The 21,489-nt window shown below is 56.0% G+C and overlaps 7 protein-coding genes across 7 annotated transcripts; 4 read left to right on the top strand and 3 right to left on the bottom strand.

The window, feature by feature from the left end:
- Positions 1-711: 711 nt before the first annotated feature.
- CLUP02_00428 (uncharacterized protein) lies at positions 712-3,094 on the top strand (the record flags this gene model as incomplete). Its single annotated transcript, XM_049279476.1, has 7 exons — positions 712-727; positions 789-848; positions 1,188-1,386; positions 1,592-1,796; positions 1,849-2,004; positions 2,066-2,517; positions 2,569-3,094. 7 exons carry the CDS (start codon positions 712-714, stop codon positions 3,092-3,094), a joined length of 1,614 nt encoding a protein of 537 aa, XP_049135433.1.
- A 4,807-nt stretch (positions 3,095-7,901) lies between these two features.
- On the bottom strand, positions 7,902-9,731 carry CLUP02_00427 (transcription factor PAP1; the record flags this gene model as incomplete). Its single annotated transcript, XM_049279475.1, has 2 exons — positions 7,902-9,188; positions 9,249-9,731. 2 exons carry the CDS (start codon positions 9,729-9,731, stop codon positions 7,902-7,904), a joined length of 1,770 nt encoding a protein of 589 aa, XP_049135432.1.
- Positions 9,732-11,110: 1,379 nt separating this feature from the next.
- CLUP02_00426 (uncharacterized protein) lies at positions 11,111-11,880 on the top strand (the record flags this gene model as incomplete). The annotated part of the gene is made up of 2 exons (XM_049279474.1): positions 11,111-11,344; positions 11,581-11,880. The coding sequence occupies 2 exons, from the start codon at positions 11,111-11,113 to the stop codon at positions 11,878-11,880; spliced, it is 534 nt and encodes a 177-aa protein (XP_049135431.1).
- Positions 11,881-13,293: 1,413 nt separating this feature from the next.
- On the top strand, positions 13,294-15,055 carry CLUP02_00425 (BSD domain-containing protein; the record flags this gene model as incomplete). The annotated part of the gene is made up of 4 exons (XM_049279473.1): positions 13,294-13,499; positions 13,630-13,849; positions 13,919-14,636; positions 14,682-15,055. 4 exons carry the CDS (start codon positions 13,294-13,296, stop codon positions 15,053-15,055), a joined length of 1,518 nt encoding a protein of 505 aa, XP_049135430.1.
- A 244-nt stretch (positions 15,056-15,299) lies between these two features.
- Positions 15,300-15,848, bottom strand: CLUP02_00424 (pre-rRNA-processing protein TSR2; the record flags this gene model as incomplete). The annotated part of the gene is made up of 1 exon (XM_049279472.1): positions 15,300-15,848. The coding sequence occupies one exon, from the start codon at positions 15,846-15,848 to the stop codon at positions 15,300-15,302; it is 549 nt and encodes a 182-aa protein (XP_049135429.1).
- A 963-nt stretch (positions 15,849-16,811) lies between these two features.
- On the top strand, positions 16,812-19,777 carry CLUP02_00423 (uncharacterized protein; the record flags this gene model as incomplete). The annotated part of the gene is made up of 3 exons (XM_049279471.1): positions 16,812-16,889; positions 17,059-18,087; positions 18,146-19,777. The coding sequence occupies 3 exons, from the start codon at positions 16,812-16,814 to the stop codon at positions 19,775-19,777; spliced, it is 2,739 nt and encodes a 912-aa protein (XP_049135428.1).
- A 388-nt stretch (positions 19,778-20,165) lies between these two features.
- On the bottom strand, positions 20,166-20,567 carry CLUP02_00422 (uncharacterized protein; the record flags this gene model as incomplete). Its single annotated transcript, XM_049279470.1, has 2 exons — positions 20,166-20,285; positions 20,376-20,567. 2 exons carry the CDS (start codon positions 20,565-20,567, stop codon positions 20,166-20,168), a joined length of 312 nt encoding a protein of 103 aa, XP_049135427.1.
- Between the last annotated feature and the right edge of the window lie 922 nt (positions 20,568-21,489).

Raw genomic sequence — 21,489 nt, 5'->3', positions numbered from 1 at the left:
CCTCTTTCCCTCCTTCCCCCCTCTCATTCATTCACTCAGACTCGGTACAATCCTATCCTATCCTATTGCCCCTTCCCCTCTGTATTATCCCTCCCCTCCCCCTTCTGTTGCAGCAAGCAGGACCAGACACACAGTACCTACCTTCCTCCGTACCTACTGGACAGCGAACAAGGCAAGCACCACCTCAGACGGCCCTCTTCTTTACTTTCCCATTCTATTGTCTGCAAGGTATCCATCAGTACCTCCATTGCCTTGGACAACCTGAAGAGAGAAGGTAAGAGGTAGTTGAAGGACAAAGTACCATAGCACACAAAGTACCTCGGAGAAGTACCTCACGGAGTAGGCAGGTACAGGTCCCCGATTTTGACACCGTCATTCGAGGCAACTGGCCCTCTATCCTCCCTCGCACCCCTGTCACCCCGTGCCAGCTGACTGCAACGGACTCCACTCCTATCTATCTGCCTCCATTTCTGTTGCCGGCGCTCTTTCTCTTGTCTCTCTTTCTCGCTCCTTGCCATTTTGTTCCTCTCTCGTTTTACGCATCTGCCCCGAATTCCCATTTACCGCCCGCCCTCCTCCATCCGCGTCTCTTTCCCCCGTTCACGTCCACGTCTACGCCTACCTATCCTACGTCCACCTCCACCACAACCACCACCGCAACCACCAGTCGACCTTCGTCCCAAAAAATATTCACCGCCCCCCGTTTGGATCATGGTGCGCTCGAGTCGTCACCTTTTCCCGTAAGATCGAATCCAACAAAAGTGCAGACGTGAGACGCCATTGAAAAGACGACTGCACCGTCGAAATGGGCAACAGCCAGGGCAAGCCCATGGACTTGGATGGCGAAGGTATGTCTCGAACACCTCCCCTCGCTGGATTCATTGCATAGCACAACGAACACACCGGGAAACCACCATAATCAACGCAAACCACCACGACCTACACACATTACACAAACATTACACATTCTCTGCCAACACCAACCGCCACCGAGAACACACTGGCTGCCTACCTGCTACTGCGGCTGCATCTGAATTGCACCGCGCAGTCTTGGTTGGGCTCCATCTCGCCTCCCCCCCCCCCCCCCCCCCCCCCCCCCCCCCACCATCACCATAACCGCCGCCATCGCTACCTCAATTGCTCCATCTCCCGTTGCCAAGCTAATCGTCATCCTTCCCGCCATTCAGTCAACCTCAACCATTTCCGTCTGCTGCGAGTAGTCGGCCGAGGCGCCTTTGGTAAAGTGCGCATCGTCGAGAGAAAAGACACCAATTTGTCTTTTGCCCTGAAATACATCCGGAAAGATGAAGGTACACACCGCCTCACTACTCCTTCCACCTCGACACGCCTCCCCAACCCAAACGCGATGCACAACCTTGATGCAATGTCTTCGATACTGATATCGGGTCCCTGAGAATAGTCGTACGATCCGAAAGTGTGCGGAACATCATACGAGAGCGCCGGATGCTCGAGCACGTGAACCATCCGTTCATTTGCAACTTGCGATACAGTTTCCAAGACATCGAATACATGTGGGACCAATCCTTTTACCGGCCATGCTTGATTCATCCAACTGACACCAATCGTGCAGGTATCTGGTTGTCGATCTGATGAGCGGAGGTGATCTACGATTCCACATCTCGAGAAAGACCTTTACCGAAGACGCAGTGCGGTTCTGGATTGCTGAGTTGGGATGTGCACTCCGCTACATTCACAGCCAAAACATTATCCATCGCGATGTGAAACCCGACAATGTCCTGCTTGATGCCGATGGACACGTGCATTTGACCGACTTTGTAAGTTTTGACGGAAACATTTCTTGGCACGCCCAAATGCTGATCGAGTCAGAATGTCGCCTCCGATATCATTCCCGGCAAGGTTTTGTCCAGCAAATCGGGTACACTGGCCTACCTCGCTCCCGAAGTGTACGCTGGTAAGGGCTACGATGTTCGTGCAGATTGGTGGTCGCTCGGTGTGCTATTCTACGAATGCATATACAACAAGGTGGGCCAATTCGTCTTTGGGGAGATCCACCGCTGGCACAATGACTGACAACTTCCTATAGAGGCCATTCGACGGCAACTCGGAAAGCACCCTTAGCCAGCAAATTCAACTCGCCAACCCGAAATATCCCATCACCTCGCCACCCGTCAGCTTACCCTGTTTATATGCTATCCGCGATGCCTTGGACTCGAACCGTGATCAACGAATGGGTGCGACGTGGGAGAGCTTTACGAAGCACGAATTCTTCATGATGATTGATTTTGAGGCGCTGGAGCGAAAAGAGATTGAGCCAGTCTTCGTCCCCGCCGCGGACAAGACAAACTTTGATGCTACGTACGACCTCGAGGAGTTGCTTTTGGAGGAGGCTCCTTTGGAAGCGCGGGCCCGACGACAGAAGCCTCGCGAGCGGTTAAAAGAGGACGCTTCAGACAAGGAGATCCGCGAAGACGAGCTTTACCGCATGATTGAAAACGACTTCCGTCCATTCGATTACACGCTGGCTGCGTACAAAAAGTAAGCTTTGCAAACCTTCACAGTAAATTACACAGGTACTAATGACAGTAGAATTACCGGCCAAGGTGAAGAGGGCGGATACGTTAACGGTGATATGGTCAACATGAACCAGCCCCAGGCGTTGACTACCGATGAGGCTACACCGGCAGCAATGGCCACGAATGGAGGAAGACCTATGCCACCCCCAGGACCATTACGAAAGAGTTCGAGCCTGGAGAGACGGCCGGGCAGCAGTCAATCCGGTGTTCCCCGTCGACCAGTATCTAAGCCGCCTCCGATACCGCATTATCCCAGCGAATATTCTAATCAACGAGCGGCACCGCCAGCTGCAGGAAAGAGGGTCACCAGCCCGACAGGCGGCATGCAGGTTACGTTGGACGGTGGCGGCAGCTGGTCTGATCTCGCCCGGCAGGATGCTACGCTGCCGACAGATGCCAACGCCATCAGCGAGGGCAAATCTGAGAGCTCAAGCGGCGTATTCGGCTTCCTTAGGGGCAAGAAAGGAAGAGGTCACAGCCCCAAGCCGAAGGAAAGGGGAGTGTTGGGCAAAGAGGGGGCAAGACAAGTCATTGGATAGAAGACACTCGTGGTCTTGGGAAGAGTTGGAAAGACGCACAGGGAGAGGTGACGGATCGATACCCGAGGAATTCAGCAAAACACGAAGGAATCGCCGAACCACGCCTACCCGAAGAAGCACTGTAAAAGGCCTGAAAAGATGACGGCTAGATCGTGGCATCCCAGCAACTGATTCTTGAGCCAGTGTGCCTACCATTGGAAGGGTTACACTGTAGAGGTTTCATTGGGAACAGACTGCGACGCCGAAGCGGGCAAAGGTTGCACGAGGCCGGCCCCAGGCTGTCTTACACACGAAAGATTGTGAGGCCGTCCGTCACCGACCAGGAAGACGATGGCAGTCGGCATGCTTTTCACGACAGCTGGGAACCATTCGTCAAGGTCGTGGCCTGACACGATGGGAAAGTCTAGGAAAGTAGGCCGAAATTTTCACCTACCTAATGGCAGAACCTAGAAGGAGGATTCCGACGGGGCGGTTCCCAATTCACGAATCATCAGGTGGGGCGTAGTGTGGACTAGTGGAGAGAAATAGGTCAGACCATCAAGAATATACCCTTTGTAATAACAGTCTACTTTGTACATGCGTTGTGGGCGGGTGTTGTGCATGAACTTTGAGCCGCGATCTTCAAAGAGGCTGTCTTGCCATTGACCCCAAGGTCCGGAGCCTCTTTTCCTTACTGTCACTCTTAGTTGTCTGTACCTTGAGTGGGTAGGAGACTCAGGAGGCAATGGGCGTCGTTGAGGTTTCCAAGGTCCGGCAGCTCAAAGACGGGGGGTTGGATTGGATGACGTTGGCACGATTGGAGCAGGTGAGGCCCCGGTCCCCGAGCTCGTCATTGGCCATCTGCATGCTGCAACCGGTAGTCGGGGGAGGGACTCTGCAGATCCTCCTCCTCTTCCTTCTCGCCTCCCATTGCCTCCCAGTGCCTCCCACACATACGACACGACAACCCCTCTTTTTTTTTTCCCCCCAAGTATCCCGTACTGCGTAGGACCAAGGTTTTCCTTTCGGATTTCCTTTTTCTGATGTGCCACGCGCAGAGCGGTGACAGGCCAACCCAGAGGACTGGACCTGCTGTGCGGGCAGACGCATGGCACGGCAGAGTGACACTTACCCCCCCTCCTTCGATGGAGAGGTGGCATATGGAGATGGAGATGGGATGCCCCACGATACGTTTGGCGCGTGGATGCGGCGAGTCTAACCCCTCGAATGCCGAGGGGGTTTGCTGCTTGCCGTCTTGGCGGCCGACGATGGGGGGCGGACTATATGCACTACAGACTCTCTACTGTGTTAGAAGTGGTCTACCTGGGAGTCGGGACTACGGACTACTCTGTATAGATCAGACGTATGAGGGGGAAACATGGAAACACGGAGGCACGGAGGCGTGGAGGCACCCCGGGGGGGGGGGCATTGACGACGGAATGACTTGACAGCAAGATGCAAGGGTTCTTTTGGGGGGGGATGATAATGGTTGACGAAAAAGTGATTGAGGAGAGTGGGTGGCGGTTCGTGGTGGAAAGGACCCGATAGCATAGCTCTCCTAGCTCTATGTAGCTACCTTGGCTGGGTGGGTTTGGTTGAGGCGTTGTTTGGATAAGATGAGTAGTCGAAACCTCAAGCTTTGGGGTTTGGTACCTTGCCTTTTGTCCAAAGTATCCGAGGTGTCATTTCGATGTCTTGCGGGAGTAGCATATCACTTGAGCCCATTGCATCTGGGCCTCGTTCTCTCTCTAGGCTCTCATTGACTGCTGCTACGGCTCCAGATGCGGGGCTTTCCCGTTGTTATCGGGTCTGGGGGTTGGTTTTCCGTCCATCTACCACTTAGTAGGAGATAAACAACCCCCATGCTTTCCAGCCTGCCAGGCATTTACACGGATATACGTAGCGTAACACGATAGCTAACCTAGCGTGCGGGCGTTGGCTCACACTGACCAGGCTACGGAGTGCACTATCGAAAATCCGAGGTCAGAGCCGAGATGGGATGTAAATTTCGTCTATTCCGTGTCCGGTGCCGTTGGAGAGCACGGAACAAACAGGCTGGCGACGCTGAACAGGCCCCCCTGCTGGCACTCGGTGAGCTTACCGCTTACAATGTTCTTGATAGGCCAGGCATCCAAGGTGAGAGGTTGAAGCGGAAGCGTGAGAGCGGTGGCAGAGGTAAAAGGTAGGTGAAATCTGTATCACGGCGTCCTCCGTGACTCCGAACCGTACACCGCTCATCTAAGTAGGTATCCCTCGGTTTCTCCAACCCCTTTCTCATGACACCATTCCTCTAGGTCTGTGTTTCCCGTTGTTTCCCATTGTTTCCCCAAGCTTGCTGCAAACTGCAAAGAGCGGGGAACGGATGGGATAGAGGGGGGGGGGGGGATGGTGATGTTGGAACTTCGATAAGGGCCAGGAAGCGGGAAACCCAAAAAGAACACCACGTGCCGTTCTTGCCATTTTTTGCCTTTCCTACATCACCCCATCGGACCATGGCACCATTTAAACGTGCGTGCGCACGCACATAATGGCACCGTACGCATGGGGTGAGAGGTAGCCATCTCGACTCGTCCTATTCCTTTATGCCGTTCTTCTGTTGCCTGCCCCGCCCCCGCAAGCCCAAACTCTCCACGACGGATGAATGGGGGGTGTTGGACGGGACGAGTGGGTGAGAGACCGTAAGAAAGAGAGAGATAGAGGACGAGTGTACGTGCGTCTTCAAGATGGCAACATAGCGAAGACGTCTCTCTGTATGCGTATGTCTTGATGTCCTATACCCTGTTCCCGTACCTTCCTTTCCCGGTCGATCCAAACTTCAAGTCGTCACAAAACCTCGGGTTTTCCGCACCTCCAACAACATGACATGGCATTACACGCAGTCAACAGAGTACAAGAGTCATTCTCTCCACCAAACTCCCGCCCCCATCACCGGGGGGGGGGAAAGAGGCGGAATAGAAGCGGGGGGCGGAGATATTCACATGACGAGACGACAAAATAAAGAAAAACAGAGCACACACAGCACGCAGAACGGTCCTCGCTCAAAACGGAAGCGGACGGGGAAATTATCAAGAAAGCCTATACCGCATACCACAAACACTCGTACAACAAGGGGCTGTCTCTGGCCGCCTGCCTTGAGCCGTTGCCCAGGTCCCTAGGTCCAAGGTCCAAGGCTCGATAGGTGCGCGGTATGGTGTTAGCGGGCACTTTTGGTGTTTGAACTGCCCGGAGCCCATCACCGTAACTCCTGACCGTCCGCAAAATCCCTTTTCCTTCTGCTTCGTCTTCGGGCTTCGGCTTCGAGCTTCTCTCTTCGGGCTTGGCACTGTCCCTGCTCTGCTCTGCTCTGCTCTGCTCGACTCTTTTCTGCTCCCGCCTGCCGACCAATTATTTTCTCCCCTTCCCCTCGGCCCTGCCTCTCCATGTCTTTCTTGACTTTACCTGCCCGCCTCATTGATACGCCCCGACTCATCGGATGCGGGAGAGACGGATGGGGATGCGGGCGGGAACGGACGGGTGCCGGGGGGGGGGGAAGAGGTTCTGGGCAGGCAAAGGCAAAACATACGCCGCAACGGTTCGGTCCTGACTCTCCAGAAATACACGGAGCCGGTGGGAGCCCAAGGGGGGGTTCAGGTTGACGATAAGAAAGAGCGAGAGAGTAAGGGAGAGCAATAGTGCGAGAGAGAGGGGGGGCAATGAGGCAGTCAAGTAACAAAGAGCAGAAAATAAGCATGCTGAAATCGTAAATACCATGTCGACTTTGATATCCGCGTTCGCCTCCCTCCGCAACCCTCGATACCTACCTGCCCTTACCTAGACAAATGTACAACTATGTACCGAACCTATAGATAAGGGTAGGTAGGAGCTAGCGCTGCGCTGCCCCCCCGTCCGTACCTTTCACCCGTAAGGATCCGATTCAAAACCCAGATTTACGCCGCCGGCAGCATGCACCCCAGCCTTCGCGGGCCGGGATTGCCAAAAAAATAAAAATAAAAACCGCCACGCCCTGCCCTCCGTACCGATAAAACCTCCAACCCTTCCCGGGAAACCTAGGTTCTCCCACAACCCACTCCCGATTCCTCCGTCACTGTTCGTCCGTGGCCGAGCGCCGAGGGCCGAGCCTAGACGAGCCTTGACAAGCGTTGCGAGCCTCGGTAGAGAAGCAATAGAACCGTGAACAGCCTCTTTTTCTCTCTCCCTTTCTTTACAATGTAGCATTCGTATCGGTGGACGAACGGACATCCGGACTCGATGTCGACCGTAGCTCTCGCGAACGAACATTGAGGACTAAAAGGGTTGCGTGGAATACAGCTCCAGCTCTCGCCGACTACAGTAACTTGCACTTCAACATATAATAACACAATGTGGAGATTCTCTTATTCGTGCGTCATTGTCGAACCAAACTAGCCGAATACTGTAGCAAAAGAATTACATCTGCAGAAAACCAAAGTTCCTTCTCTCTCGTCGAAAAAGACAGCCAATTGAGCTTGCCTAGAATTTCATCATCATAGCCTCCTTACCCATTCTCAATCTCTCTTTCGGGAGGAGTCTCCAACCAAGTACAGTACAGACTGGTGTCCGCCTGACCACTAGACCAGATCTCCCCCCGGCCATCTCTAGATGTCCGATGTGGATGAATACAACCATTCGCCTTTGCCGTTGGGGTCAAAACTTCAGCCTCGAGTTTGCCCTTTGTTTTTGGTCCGTGATTAAACGCCTGCTTTCCCCAAAGTGTCCCATCCGTTTCCTCGGATATGCCTCCTGGCGTGGCCGCCTGACCTATTGCCGGGTTCGTGAATGCCAATGTACAATTAGACGTCGAGATGATGATTTAGGCCTTTGCCTGGGTATTCTTCTCCTGGTTCGAGAAGCAGGCGGCGGCGTCCTTGCCCATCCACTTATTGACGACAGTCTGGAAGTCTGTTTCGGAAACCACAGGACCTTGACCTGAACACTTGGCCTTCTTCTGCAACTCGGAGCACAGGCCGTCGAGATCAAACTCGCCAGCCTGCACACTGGGGCAGGTTTGAAGCTTCTCCCTGTTAAAGTTGTCAGTGTCGGATTCGTAATTGCCTGGCAGGGGTGTAACGTACCAAATCTTGTTGCAGTTGTAATTCTCGGCCTTGACAGCCTCCTTAACCACATCATCGTCTGCATTCTTGGCAGCGTCGATTTGATCGATGAGATTCTTCTTGGGAACGTTGGGGCTGGGGGCCATGTTGTATGGTGTAATGAAGTCGGCATCGAGAGCGTCATTGAAGAAGCTTTCATCAAACGTAGTTGCGGCGAGGATGTTTTCTTGCGGTTCGCGGTATCCGCCAAAGAGCTGGGGATCAAATTGACCTCCATTCTGCTGGGCAAGCCAGTCAAAATTGTTTGTGTCGATACCGGCAAACAATGACTGCTGTGCAGTTGACTCCTCTCCAATGGTGGTCATGGTATCAACAGGCTTGAAGCCCATAGGTGACTGAGTGAAGGGCTCAGGGGAAGTTCCACAAGACGAGCTGGGGCCTCCATTTGACTGGGATGACGCTGATGGTGAACTTGTCGATGTGCCATTGTTCATGGTGTAAGAACCAGAGTCGACACTGGCGCGCGATGTGTTGGTGCCCAATGACCCATTGGCAAGCGAAGGGCTGAAGAGAGAAGTGAAGTTGGCCAGGTCGTCCTTGGTACCAAAGTCAAGCCCTGCAATAATACCAGGGCTGTTGTCCTTGGTGTGGTTGAGAGGGCTGACGGGGTTGCTTCCGTTTATTTGCAGAGGCGATGAGGAGGATCTTGCGGGCTGCGCCGGCTTGGTGGGCATTTGAGAGCCGGGCAAGACACCAAACTTGGGGAATTCGAATTGAAAGTTGACGTCGCTGAGGTTGCCAATGGCAGAGTTTCCAAAGCCCATGGGGGACTTGCTGTGGGAGACTGAGCGGGTGCTCATGGCCGCAATCTTTGTCTTGTACTCGTTGAGCTCAGAAGTCATGCGGTCGATCTTTGCCTTGAGTTGGCTGTTTTCGCTGTTAACGTCCTTGGACGCCTTCTCAAGCTCTTCGACCTTTGTCTCGAGATCCTTCAGGTGCTTCTCCTTGCGCTCACGGAATGCCCGCTGCGCAGCGCGGTTCTGTGCCTTGCGTTTCTTGGAAGTGTTAGAATCATGAATATTACTAGAATAATCGTTGAAACTTACTGAGGTCGGCTCGGAAGTAAGCGGCTTACGGCCGGGCTTCTTGGGAGCCTTCTCGCTACCCTCGCGTCTCTTTGCGTCGTTGCCTGGAGAATCCTCATCTTCATCGTCGTCAGGGTGAGATCTCTTGTCGTTTCCATCATTCTCAGTCGAGTCGGACTTGGTTGACTTGGCCGATTGAGCGCCACCAGGGATGTCGCCGATCATCTTGGCCTGGCCCACGGTGCTGACATCGAAGTCGAAGCTCGAGTCACCAAAGTCGTAATCGTAGTTGTCGAGGTAGGGACTCTCTTGGAAACCGGTGGCGGCGGCGCCCTGCGCCGGCGATGTCTGATAAGAGGAAGGCGACATTGAGTTATCCTTGGTGGTGGGGGACTGGTTCGCGAGCTGCTGCTTGTTGGAGTTGAGAGCGGCGTAGAGCAGGCTCTGCTGCTGCGGGGTCAAGATAAAGTTGGTTGGGAAACCACTGTTGGTAGTGGAAGCCATTGCGAAAGGAGTGTGAGAGGGCGGCGAAGTGTAGGTAAGGTAAACGGGAGTCAATTCGGTGCAAGAGGGCTATGAAAGGAGGCGAACTCGGAATGCCGATTGCGGCTCAGGGTGCCGGGGTCACAATGGGTTGAATTCCAGATAGGCCGGATCGAACGGTGATGTCGTCTGAGAGGACAAGGAAATACTCGACTTGGCGACACCTATGGTCCTTGACCGAGGGATTCTTGGACGTCGAGGTCGTCGTCGTCAAGGGAGAGGTTGAAGAAGGATAGTATAACGTCCTCAAGTAGGAGTGGTGGTCCGACTGGTGAGAGGTGACGAAATGCAATGGTCCGACACTGGCTGGGGTGGGATGCGGATGGAGGGAAGTTGATGCCTTTCGGGGACAAAGTTGCTGCCTGACTCACAGGCCGGTCTCCAAGGGCCACCTGCTATGCTCTGTGGACAAGATTCGCAGGATCCAGAATCCACGGAAAGCGGGAGAAAAGACGTGCTTGGGGAGAGGGTGTGCGGTGATGCGTGTGTGCGGTGTAGTGAGAAAAAAGTTGTTGGTTCGCGGTGACGGCAAATGCGTCTGAGTAGGAAGTGGAGAGAATCGAACTGAATGGACGACCGCAGACGGTGAGGAGGGGGAAGAATTTCAGCGTTCTTCAGTGTCAATTTGTCAGCCGTCGTGGACGCCAAATGGAGGAAGGGACCAAGGGGAGGGGGGAAATGGAGGGGGTCGGCCGAGGGGGGGAAGGTACGGAAACCACAGTACGTACTGCCTAGGTATTGCGGCAGGTAGGTAGGTATATATGTACACTAAGAACTGGGAGAGGTCGGGGGGTCCCAGCGGGGGAGTGACGGGGCCAGTCTGGGTCGATTGAAGCTTATCTATTGGCTCCGAGACCTGGTGCCTCCGATAAGGCGAAGGGCGCAGCTGTGCCGCCAGTGTCGTTTTCGCATCATCTACGGATAGCCGTCGACAGATCCATTTCTGTTGCACAATTGTCCATGTTTTTACTCCTCTTCCCCCCCATCTGCCTCCATTTGCCCTCCATTTGCCCTCCACTTGGTCCTATCCCTTCCACGGTACGGAGGTACTCCGACTCTGTGTCTTTTGGACCTGCCCACCTGAGCTGCCCTCGCCCTGAAAGAGGGATCGCGGCACCGCGCGCTACTGTTGCAGGGGTTGCTAGTCTGGTGATGCCTCGAGGGGTTCTGTTCCATGTTCCAGGGTACGGAGTAAGGTACGGAGTAGAAGAAGGACAACATTCGCCACGCATCCTTCTTGCTGCCTCCCCGTTGGCCTTAACTTGCTCACTCTCTTATTATACCTATCACTATGGGAATCAATCACACACACATATCTACGGCAACGACCGCCCGGTAAGATGGAAGCGAGCACGATTGGACTTACACAGACAGTGGAGGTCCCAACGGACGGACATTATCCAACCGAGGGCCGACTTCAGTCCAGCAAATCCCATCCGATGTTGCCAATCGAATTCATCGCGAGTCTGCAGGTTCTGAGCCCAGGCCGTCCCGGTATCTCACCACAACATAACGGCCACCATTCAGCCAGAACTCGCCCATACCAAATTCGCCCAATCTGTCCCATGACGTGGGTATAGCACTTTCTGCGTAACAATGCGAGTGGCGGGTAACAGCCTGTCATCGGCCAAGTGCCAAGGGCGAGCTCCGCCTGCTGGCCTCGACTGCAATCTTCCATGGGAAATGGGTCCTCTCTCCCCGTAACGTCCAAGACACTAACCAGACCCGGCTGCCAATTCTTCAAACGGCGCGCCCGCCCTGCTGGATATGAGTCAGGGCCATCCTACGCACCTGTCACCGTACTGCGTAGTCAGACTCTGCTCCAGTGTTCACTGCAGTTGGGGAGCTTGCTACCTATGCAGCCGCTTCGTGCCGCACAGCCTCTGCAGGTCGCTGTAAGTCCGGCATATATCCATATCCGCCGGAGGTAGCCGTGGTAGCGTCTACGACTCTACAGCCGTCGATCCGTCATTCAGATACATCTGCCAAGATAGTCTGCTATCCCGCTGTAAGCCCCGTTCAAACCCCGAGTGCGTCCGGCGCAACAGGCGAAGCCCATGTCGAGGCTTACGCTTCCCCTACTCTGACCCAGCTTGGCAGCTACACCTAAAGAAAGGTACACTACTTTACGCTTTTCTGAGGTACCGTCCCTTGGAAACCGGGGATGACTGGCTGGAACTCTATTCTTTGCTCGCCGCGAGACCGTCTTGGCCTTGTTTAGCCGTTCACGCAAAAGATCCCATGCAGCGGGCGTATGCTCAAACAAGTGGCTGCCTAGATCTGATAATTCAAAAGATCGTCTTGCAACCCATCTCGTGGGACGTGCCGCTCCAAGGGTAGCAAGGGGAAAACTTGCGCGAAGTAGAAGAACGAATACTGCTGTCAATGCTGGGGTGACAAATGACACTGCGAACACGTCTCTGCAACCATACCACCGTTTCGGCCCTGCTATCACAAGATACAGGAATTTACATACAAGCATCCGTAAAGGAAACGCACATCTCCTACGGCACAAGCACGAGACAACAGCTCTTGTTAACGGCCCACATCGTCGCATCCTTCCACATCCATCTATTGTTGTATCGCAGTGCGGTCCTTAGCAAAACTGTTGGTCCAGGGACCAGAAGTGGTCAGTTCTGCTTACATCTCTTTTCCTTGCATAAATCGCCACAGCCTAAGAGGGCGTCTAGACCCGACGCTACTCCGCCCGAAAAGCTTACACTGCACACTGCGCGTCTCGGGACTTTGCGAATATGCTTGGCCTCCCCCTCCACCTAGGTACTACATCGGAGTGGAGGGCACGAAGGAGCGAGATGCGCGAGGCTCAGGCGGGTGCGGCGAAACTGCACACTATCGCCGAGGGATCACTTGAGCCTGCCGTACCTTCTTGCCTAATGAACGGATGTAAAGAGCTGCCGTGTATCTAACGTGCCACACTGCCAATCCCTCATACGATGGAAGATTGTCACTGCCACTACTACCATGGGTTTTTGGGAGCACGCCATTCAAAGAGGCGGCACAGAGTGTTCGATCAGACGAATATTGTCCCAAGGTATTTCACTCGCCGCTGCAAGTCGCCACGGAGCCAGATAAGACCAACGGGACCGGATTCCATCCCCGCAGCCGTCTCCGTTGCGTGCCCACGCATGCCCTCCATGCTCCATGGTGAGCAATCCGGAAAAGGGACCGCAACGTCCCGGTTGGGAGGCGCTGGCGCTGAGGTCATTCCGTCCCCGGCGCGGGGGTTAAGGTAGGGGCGGACCAACAACTCAAAAAAAAGTTCGCTTTCAGGTCCCTTCGTGCAGAAACATAGGTCCCGCCTTATCCATGACCTTGACGGTCGCCTTGAAGTGTTTCCATAACTACCGTTTATATGCTGATTGTTATCCGGCTGCGTATGGTCGTGCTGTGCGCTGCAAATACATGGCTCCCGGGTGCGGCGGCACCACGGGTGAGACACGAGAGATGCTTTATGGAATGCCTTGATGCAAGCGATTCTCGCATTTCCACGGTGCAAAAGGCAATGGAAGACCGCAAAAGGCCACAGAAACGAAAGAGGTTCCGGCAGTGGCCGCGCCGGGGGATCCACACGTGGACGTACTGTTGTCTCCCCGCATTGACCACCATGCAGCCGTCCACCACCCCGCCCGTCAGGGGGAAACGGAAGGGAAAGAGCAGCCTCATGTCAGAAGCCAGACATCATTCGCCCGCCCACAGCAGCTCTCAACTGTCTACACATCACACGACTTCGCCTCAAACTCCACTCCACACGAAAAGACCACAGCTTTAGCCTCGCGATAGGCTTTTCCCCCGAAAGGCCACCCGAATAAACACCACCAGCGTCGTCAACTCTAAGGAGCTTGGATTCTGCCGCCCTTGCCATGGATCTGGCGTACGATCACATCCAGGAGAACTCGCTCCCCAAGGATGCCGATAAGAAGAATGGCGACGCCAAGGACACCAAATCCGACCAGCCGCAGTCATCTTTGAACGATGACTTGCAGGAGGCCTACAAGGCCATCTCGTCCAGTCCTTGGGGCATGCGCATCGGTGGCTTCTTGGGAAGTGCCGTGAAGCAGGTGAGGCGATACATCATACAAGAGCTCCAAGGGAATCCAGGAATGAGCCGGCTAACCCGGTGATGCTAGGGACAAGAAGTCTACAAGGAAGCCTCCAAGGAGGTGACGGAGCTCGGTCAGGACGCGTCCAAGGGCTTCAGCTCCATAATCAACCGAACGAGATCCCTCACCGTCAACACAACGACGCAAGATGAGTCTTCCGGAGACAAGAGCAAGGAGACCGACAGCCAGACGACGCCCACAAAGACCAGAGACTTGGCAGCTTCCGACGACGCCATGAGCAGCTCCGAGAACTACCTCACCAGGCTTCGCTCCGAGGCAGCCAAGCGGCTCAAGGACCTGCAAAAGGCCGAGGACGCCGCCGACGAGGCTCTGCTCCGCTTCGGCACCAATATCAGCAACTTCCTCAAGGAGGCCGTCAGCATCGCGCCGCCTACCGACGCCAACAGCCAGGGCGGCGCCGTCATGTTCGAGAGCAAGGACGCGCAGGGCAAGCGCGTCATCCACACCTCGAGGCAAGACGCCCAGCTGCACGTCATCCACACGAGCACCGAGAGCTTCGCAAAGGACCCTGCCACGGAGGAATTCGCGACCTGGGCCAAGACGTTTGACGCGGAAAAGAAGACGGCAGAGATTAGCGACGACCTGAACAAGTACCCCGAACTGCGAACGACGATGGAGAAGCTCGTGCCCGACCAGGTTCCCTATGCTGAGTTCTGGAAGAGATACTACTTCCTCAGACATGGTCTGGAGGCTGCCGAGACCCGAAGACGCGATTTGCTCAAGGGTGAGTGAAGGGTATCTTAGATTGCCCCAACTGTTTGCTAACTAGACACAGCTGCTTCTGCCGAGGACGAAGTTGGCTGGGATGATGACTCCGATGATGAGGCCACCACAACTACTGCTCCTGCTCCTGCTACCGCCGCTGCCGCCACTCCCGCCCCTGCTGCTGGCGCTGCTCCCAAGACTGAGAAGACGCAAGCCCGCCCGCCATCAGCCGAGTCTTCCACTACCATCCAGCCTCCCGCCCAAACCTCCTCCACCCTGAAGCCTGCCGAGTCACGCAAGTCCAACGACGAAAAGTCCCAGGCCGACAGTGACACCAGCTACGACGTTGTCGGTGCCACCTCTGGCGTCCCCAGCCAAGCCCCCAACAGCCCCAAGGACTCCCGCAAGGCCGACGATAGTGACGATGACTGGGAGTAGTAGTATAAGCGTCTACATTTTGCTGACTGGCGTTGAATTTGGGATGGGGTTTTTTGGATTGGTTTTTTTTCTCTGGCTCGAATGGCAAGCTCTTAATTATGCGGACATTTGTACATCAGCCACGCGGGGCTCCTTTGTGAAGCATTTGCTTTTTGGAGAAACCAAAGTCGCGGTGGTGGAGGGGGTATTTCTTCTCTCTCTCTGTCTTCGCTTCTTTTCTTTTTTGCTCATATGACAAAATCCTTTATCTCTTCTTCTTGGTGACCGTGGTGAAACCGTCTTCGTCGACCTCGGGCTCCTGCTTCTCCTTTGGCGCACGCACAAGCTGAGGCGCATCGTCCATCTCGACATCATCCTCGTCGTCGTCTTGGCTGTCGTCGTCCTCCCAGTCGGTATCCTGGTCGCCGGCCTCGACCTTTTTATACAAGCCCTCCACCTTGGCGCCCTTGCGGCTCTCCCACTTGGTGCGCAGCTCGTCGACGGCGGCAAAGTTTCCCTTGGCGCACTCGGCGCGCAGCTTGACAATCTGCTCGGCGACGTCGTAGCCCGTCTCGTCGTCGACGTTGACCTCGAACTCGTCGAGCATGACCTGCAGCAGCATGGTCTCGACGTAGCCCGTGTCGGGCTCCTCTGCGGCGGCGGCGGCCGTGGCGGGCATCGCCTGGCCTGCGGCGGTGATTTTTGTGAAAGTCGGGAAGATGTCGGCGACGGCGCCGGCGAACCAGTCTCGTTTGTCGGCGGAGTCGGGGCCGCCCCAGTGGTTTTGGACGGCGAGGGTGAGGGCGGGCCACATGTGGAGGGAGAGGGCGACGGCTTGCTCAAAGGTTGACTGGCAGGCCTCTACATTTTCGGGTGTTAGGATTTTCAATGTTGTAGAGAGATGTTGGGCATCAGCGTGTTTGGATCGTGAACTTGCCTGCCGTGATGGGGGCGGTGGTCGCCATTGTTTGGTGATGCTGCTATTTCGCGGGGTATCAAAAACGTTATGGAGGGGCAGATTCTGGCTCGGGGTGCGGTGACAGTTTTCGTTGCCAAATATCCAGATCACAATTTTTTTTTTCCCGCTTCCCCTGTAGGGTGGATAGTGCATGCGACGATTTGCACTGTCGGTTGTGCTGTGTGGGGTTTTCCACGGCCACCCACCCCATCCCGGTCCCGCTTTCGGGTCTAGCCAGGCGTGAGCCAGGCGTGTGTGCCAGGGCCCCGTACGGGCAGGGCAGCTGAAAACACCTGAAAAGGAACCTGAGCTTCCTTCCTCGTTACCTGACCTCACGTGCAAGCTGCTCAATTGCCTACGTCTGAAATGTCGCTTAAATCTCAATAACTCATCTTGAGAGAGCACTGCATATCTTGGCAGCCAGACCAGCTCATTATTCATGATCCCGGCAGCTGGCGATGAAGCTACGGCCGGTCGACCAGGCCCAGCGGACATTGGCTCATCCACTTGGGCGCTGCAAGTGATGTCATCGGTCCCCTATTCCGGTAGTGAGCTCTAGCCCTCTGGGGTGTGGAAGTTTCAGGGTTGCGGCCTTCTTCTGTGCTTCCCGCTCCGGGCTCCCTCGAAGCGAACATGATGGTCTGTTCCACAAACAATATAGGATCGTCCACCAACTCGTCAAAGGGGGAGGAAGCTTTCAAAAGCCAAGAGATCCCCCGCCACCGTCCAAGGGGAGGAGGATTCCGTTGCTCCCTTCAGTTTCTGATCTGAGGGCCGGGCTGGACTGGACTGGACTGGACTGAACACGAGAGAGAAATCATGAATCCGTTGAAGCTGAACACCACGTCGGTGTCATTGGCGGTCACGCCAACCGTCGTATCCACCCTCTTTTCACATGTGAGTCTCTCCCGAATCCCCTATTCACAACCGCGTCAGGTCGTCCCTGAATCCAGCTTCCCCCGGATTTATTTCGTCACAGAATACGCAATGCAACCCCTACCGCGATAGCTACAGCTCAATGACCATGTACGCAAGTGCAATTGACTAATTCTCAATCTCACAACAGTACCTCAATCGGAAAACTTCAAAGCAAGGACCAAACTCCCACTTATCCTACGATGAAGGCCTGCACCTCGTCCGATCCTTCCTCGAGTTCGCTTCCCACCACACCGTCGAGGAGCTCCAAGCCTTTACAGCCCAATGGGTCCCGCACCCGCAATGGGTCAAGGTAGAAGACGTCGAGATCCCCGAGACCGAGCTCGAGAAGTCGGCCGGCCTGATCGAGGCCCAACTGGGACCCCGAGGCGTACGGGCCGTAGGGGGTTGCAAATGGTGGAAGTGGCGGAAGCCGCAGAGCCCCCTCAAGGCCGAGTGGATCGAGATGCGCGCCGACTACCACGAGCGCAAGAAGAACGGCGGCGCGACGAAGAGGGTGATGCTCTACGTCCACGGCGGCGCCTACTTCTTCGGCAGCGTCGACGAGCACCGCTACCAGATGCAGCGGCACGCCCGCAAGCTGAAGGCGAGGGTCCTCGCGCCCCGGTACCGCCTCGCGCCGCAGTTCCCTTTCCCTTGCGGCCTCCAGGATTGTCTCGCCGCTTACCTCTACCTCCTCACCGTCCAGGACCCCACCACGATCGTCCTGGCCGGCGACTCGGCCGGCGGCGGCATGGTGCTCTCGATGCTGTGTATCCTGCGAGACCGCGGTATTCCCCTGCCCGCGGGAGCTGTACTCATCAGCCCCTGGGTCGACCTCACGCACTCGTTCCCCAGCGTCTCGGGAGATAACCAGATGGACTACATCCCCTCGTCCGGCTTCCACCACAAACCATCCCGGGCCTGGCCGCCGCCGAACGAGGACGATATGGAGATGATGAGGGAGCAGGCCATCAAGGCGCGGGCGGGCAAGGAGAAGAGCGCCACGAAGCTTAACACGCTCGAGAAGAAGCAGGCGGCGCCCATCGCGCTGGGCGACGGCAACGAGACGCTGGGGGGCACCTCTGACTCTTCTGGTAACGCGGACCCCACAAAGACGGCCTTGCAGCTTTCCGTCACCATTGACGGGAAGCTTACCACAGTCAAGGACCAAATCCAAGTAAGTCTTCTTAGGGGAGCTTCCTCCACTCACATGATATACTAATAGCCCTTTCCAGATGTACACGACCAATGCCTTACTCTCACATCCCATGGTCAGCCCGGTAATGCAACCGACGCTGGGCGGCCTCCCGCCGCTCCTCATCATGGTGGGCGGCGGCGAGGTCCTCCGCGACGAGCAAATCTACGTGGCACACAAGTGCGCGAACCCCGCCAAGTACCCGCCGCCGGGTCTCGACGACGCCGGGCTGGCGCAGCTGAAGCAGTACAAGCCGACGGACGTGCAGCTCCAGGTCTGGGACGACCTCTGCCACGTCGCCCCGACACTCAGCTTCACACGCCCGGCCAAGCACATGTACCGCGCCGTCGCGCAGTTTGGCGCCTGGGCGCTGGCGAGGGCGCAGCAGACGGAGATTGAGATCCTGGACGACGACGACATTTCCACGATTTCTTCCAGCTCCACCTCGGATTCGGATAAAGAGGAGAACCAGACGGAGAACAACGCCGGCGGGGGGCAGCCTCCCGAGCTGGTGGGCAAGGCGGGCATGCCGTTGCCGCCCTTCAAGAAGCACATGATCCGCCAAAAGATCTCCACGCGCGGCGTCGTCTCCGACCTCCCGCCCGAATCCGAGCTGGACGGCTGCGTCATGAAGTCGGAGGAGGTCGGCGTCGTCAGGCCCACGCCCGTGAGGCGGTGGCTCGACACCAAAGCCACCTTTGACAAGAAGTTCTCGAGCGCGAAAGCAAAGGTCCACAAGAGCATCATCAGGGACCTGGCGGACGGGTACATGGACTTCGGCGACGGCGAGCAGCCGCCGCCCACGGCGCTGGCCGGTCGACGAAAGGCGTCGGATGAGCTGGTGGACAGGAAGAAGACCAAGAGTATCGGTCTGGCGCTGTGGTCGCTCTGGGGCTCCAGGCACGACGAGACGACGACGAAAAGAGAAAAGAAGGCCGACTCTGATGCCGTCGCCGCCACCGCCGCCGGCAGGACGTCGCAGCAAACTCGGGAGTCTCAGCAGACTTCGCCCAGGGGCGGCGAGGGAGCCAGGTCCTTTGAGGATATCGAGCACCAGGATCCGGCGCCCCTCGGCTCGCCTACGGGCAGCAAGCGGCGGTTCGTCCGGGACGAGCATCAGACGGAAGAGGAGGAGACGCCGGCTTCCACGCAGATGGAAGAGTCTCAGACCACGGCAGTTGAAGAGACGACGACGACACCGGTAGCAGCCCTCATCGAGAAGAGGAAAGAACAAGAGAAGCACAACGAGCAGGCCGCCGCCGCCGCCGCCGCCGCCGCCGCCGACGGGAATCACCTGAGCCCAGATTTCGTCCCCGGCGGCACCGGCGTCGCGGGCAAGCGGCCCTTCCTCGACGGCATCGCGCTGCCGTTTAGTCTCGGCAAGAAGGACGCCGAGACGGCGAGCATGGTGACGCTCATGTCGGGCGCCGACAGTCGGCCCATCAGTCCCATGCCGCAGCTGAACCGGTCGGATACGGGCGCGACGACTGACGGGGTGGAGCTCAACGGGAACGGGATTTCTGCTTCCCAGGCGAGCACCCAAGTCCCGACGGAGAATGAGGGTATGAGGCCGCCGTTGGATACCTTTGTCACGGCGGCGGAGGATCTGCCTCTTGCGAAGGGGAAGGGGAAGGAGGTCGTGGGTCACGGGGGGTCGGAGCAGACTGTGTGAGATGTTTGCTGTATAGATAAAATAGTATATAAGAAGCTTGAATCGTAGTGTGTGTACAAATCTTGATCGTCATGGTTTCCCTTGGGGAAGCTTGTACTCTCGCACTTGGGGTCTTCGCGAACTCTCATCCTCCGCGTGGATATGCGCAAAATGCTTGTTGGATGTGACTTTGTCTTTTTTTACATATTGTTACAGCGTCGAGGGTATATACAGCTCTTGTACACTTTTGTTTTGAGGTGAGAACGTGATCCTGCCCCTTATTTCTCGGGTTGTTTCACCTATTCCGTAGCAGCAGTAAATTCCAATGCTGCACTTCCCATTCTCGCTTCTTCTCCTCGACTTTCTCCTCGTCATCCAGCCATGCAGACTCTCTCTCTCTCCTCCCCACTTAATCCACACCGTTCACCTGCTTCCAGTTCTCCAGGTAGAGCTTGGGGTCGCGGGGACCTTCTTTCGTGGGGTACGATCCCCTCAGGGGCCGCACAGCCTCGGAGACGAAGGGCGTGAGCTGCACACACCCGACACGTCAGCATTCCGCGAATCGAGCAGTCGTCCGTCTCCTATCCGCCTTTCGGTGTACCCGCGGTCCTCTCCTTACCTTGAAATCCTTCAAGCCCTCCGGCACGACGTACGTCCGCACCTTGTGCCACTCGATCACGTAGCCTCCGTACTTTGTGTGGCGACCCATGGCGCCCGTCCGGTTTCCCTTGTAGAAGCCCTTGTTGACGTCCTTGGTCGTCAGCTTCAGGTGCCTGTACTTGAGCACCTGGAGGACGGGTGAGGGTCTCATGATGGGCGGGCTTTGGTCGTCGGCTCTATTGCCCGAGCTCGGGGGGGGGGATTCGCGGGTGTGCGGTCGGGGTTTGCGCTGAGGCTGGACTTGGTTTTGGGGTCGATTGGCTCTCTTCTCGTGTTTCGCTTGTTGCTTTCGTCGGCTGGTTGGTGTCGTGGATACGCCTTGGTGAGAGGCTGCGGGTTGGGGCTGGGTGGTGCAATGGAGAGCTTGGTAGGGGCCCGAAATTTTGGCGATGCGCGATTGCGACGGATTAAGGGTTCGCCCATTGGCCGACAGAGACCCCTGTCGGATTTTTTGGCTCTCTAGCTGTGGGGACGAGTGCGTTCCGCCCGGGTGCACGGACTCGGCACGGCAAGTGTATGCAAGTCGGCGCCGGTGTGTGGGGCTTCCTTCCCGGAGCCCTCCGGGACTGTTTACACGCCATCGGAACCGAGGAAAGTAAAGATGGGCGGAGTTGCCTCGAGTCAACCCAAATAATGGATTGCCATATTCTAGGATACGGTCTTGCATATCATTGAAACTACGGGGCCAGATTAGAGCACACATACGGAGCATTGGAGCAAGGTCCATTCGTTTCCCGAAGCTGTCTAGGTAGGTACTTAGTAGGCAAACGAAAACCTATGACCTTCAGACCATATTTCAAATAAATCATAGCCTGCCTAAAAGAGTTCCATTTGTCTCCGCTTCTGAAACTGGTCCACTTATCTACGGAACGGTGGCTTCTGTCATGCTCTGTATACGTCAAAGGCTGATGCCTCAAGACAACAAGGGGATTGAAATCCATCCAAGGTAAGATTTCATAACCATGCATATCTTTTAGAGTGTAGCGTTTCTTTGTTTGAAGGCTAGTCATCCTGAGGTTTTGAATGCACTCCTCAAAGGGGCCCGGTTTTCTTGCTTTCATCTCCCGGAATGT

The sequence above is a fragment of the Colletotrichum lupini genome, chromosome 1, assembly GCF_023278565.1.
Source record: "Colletotrichum lupini chromosome 1, complete sequence".
Taxonomy (NCBI): domain Eukaryota; kingdom Fungi; phylum Ascomycota; class Sordariomycetes; order Glomerellales; family Glomerellaceae; genus Colletotrichum; species Colletotrichum lupini.
This window is presented reverse-complemented; position numbering and strand designations above follow the sequence as displayed.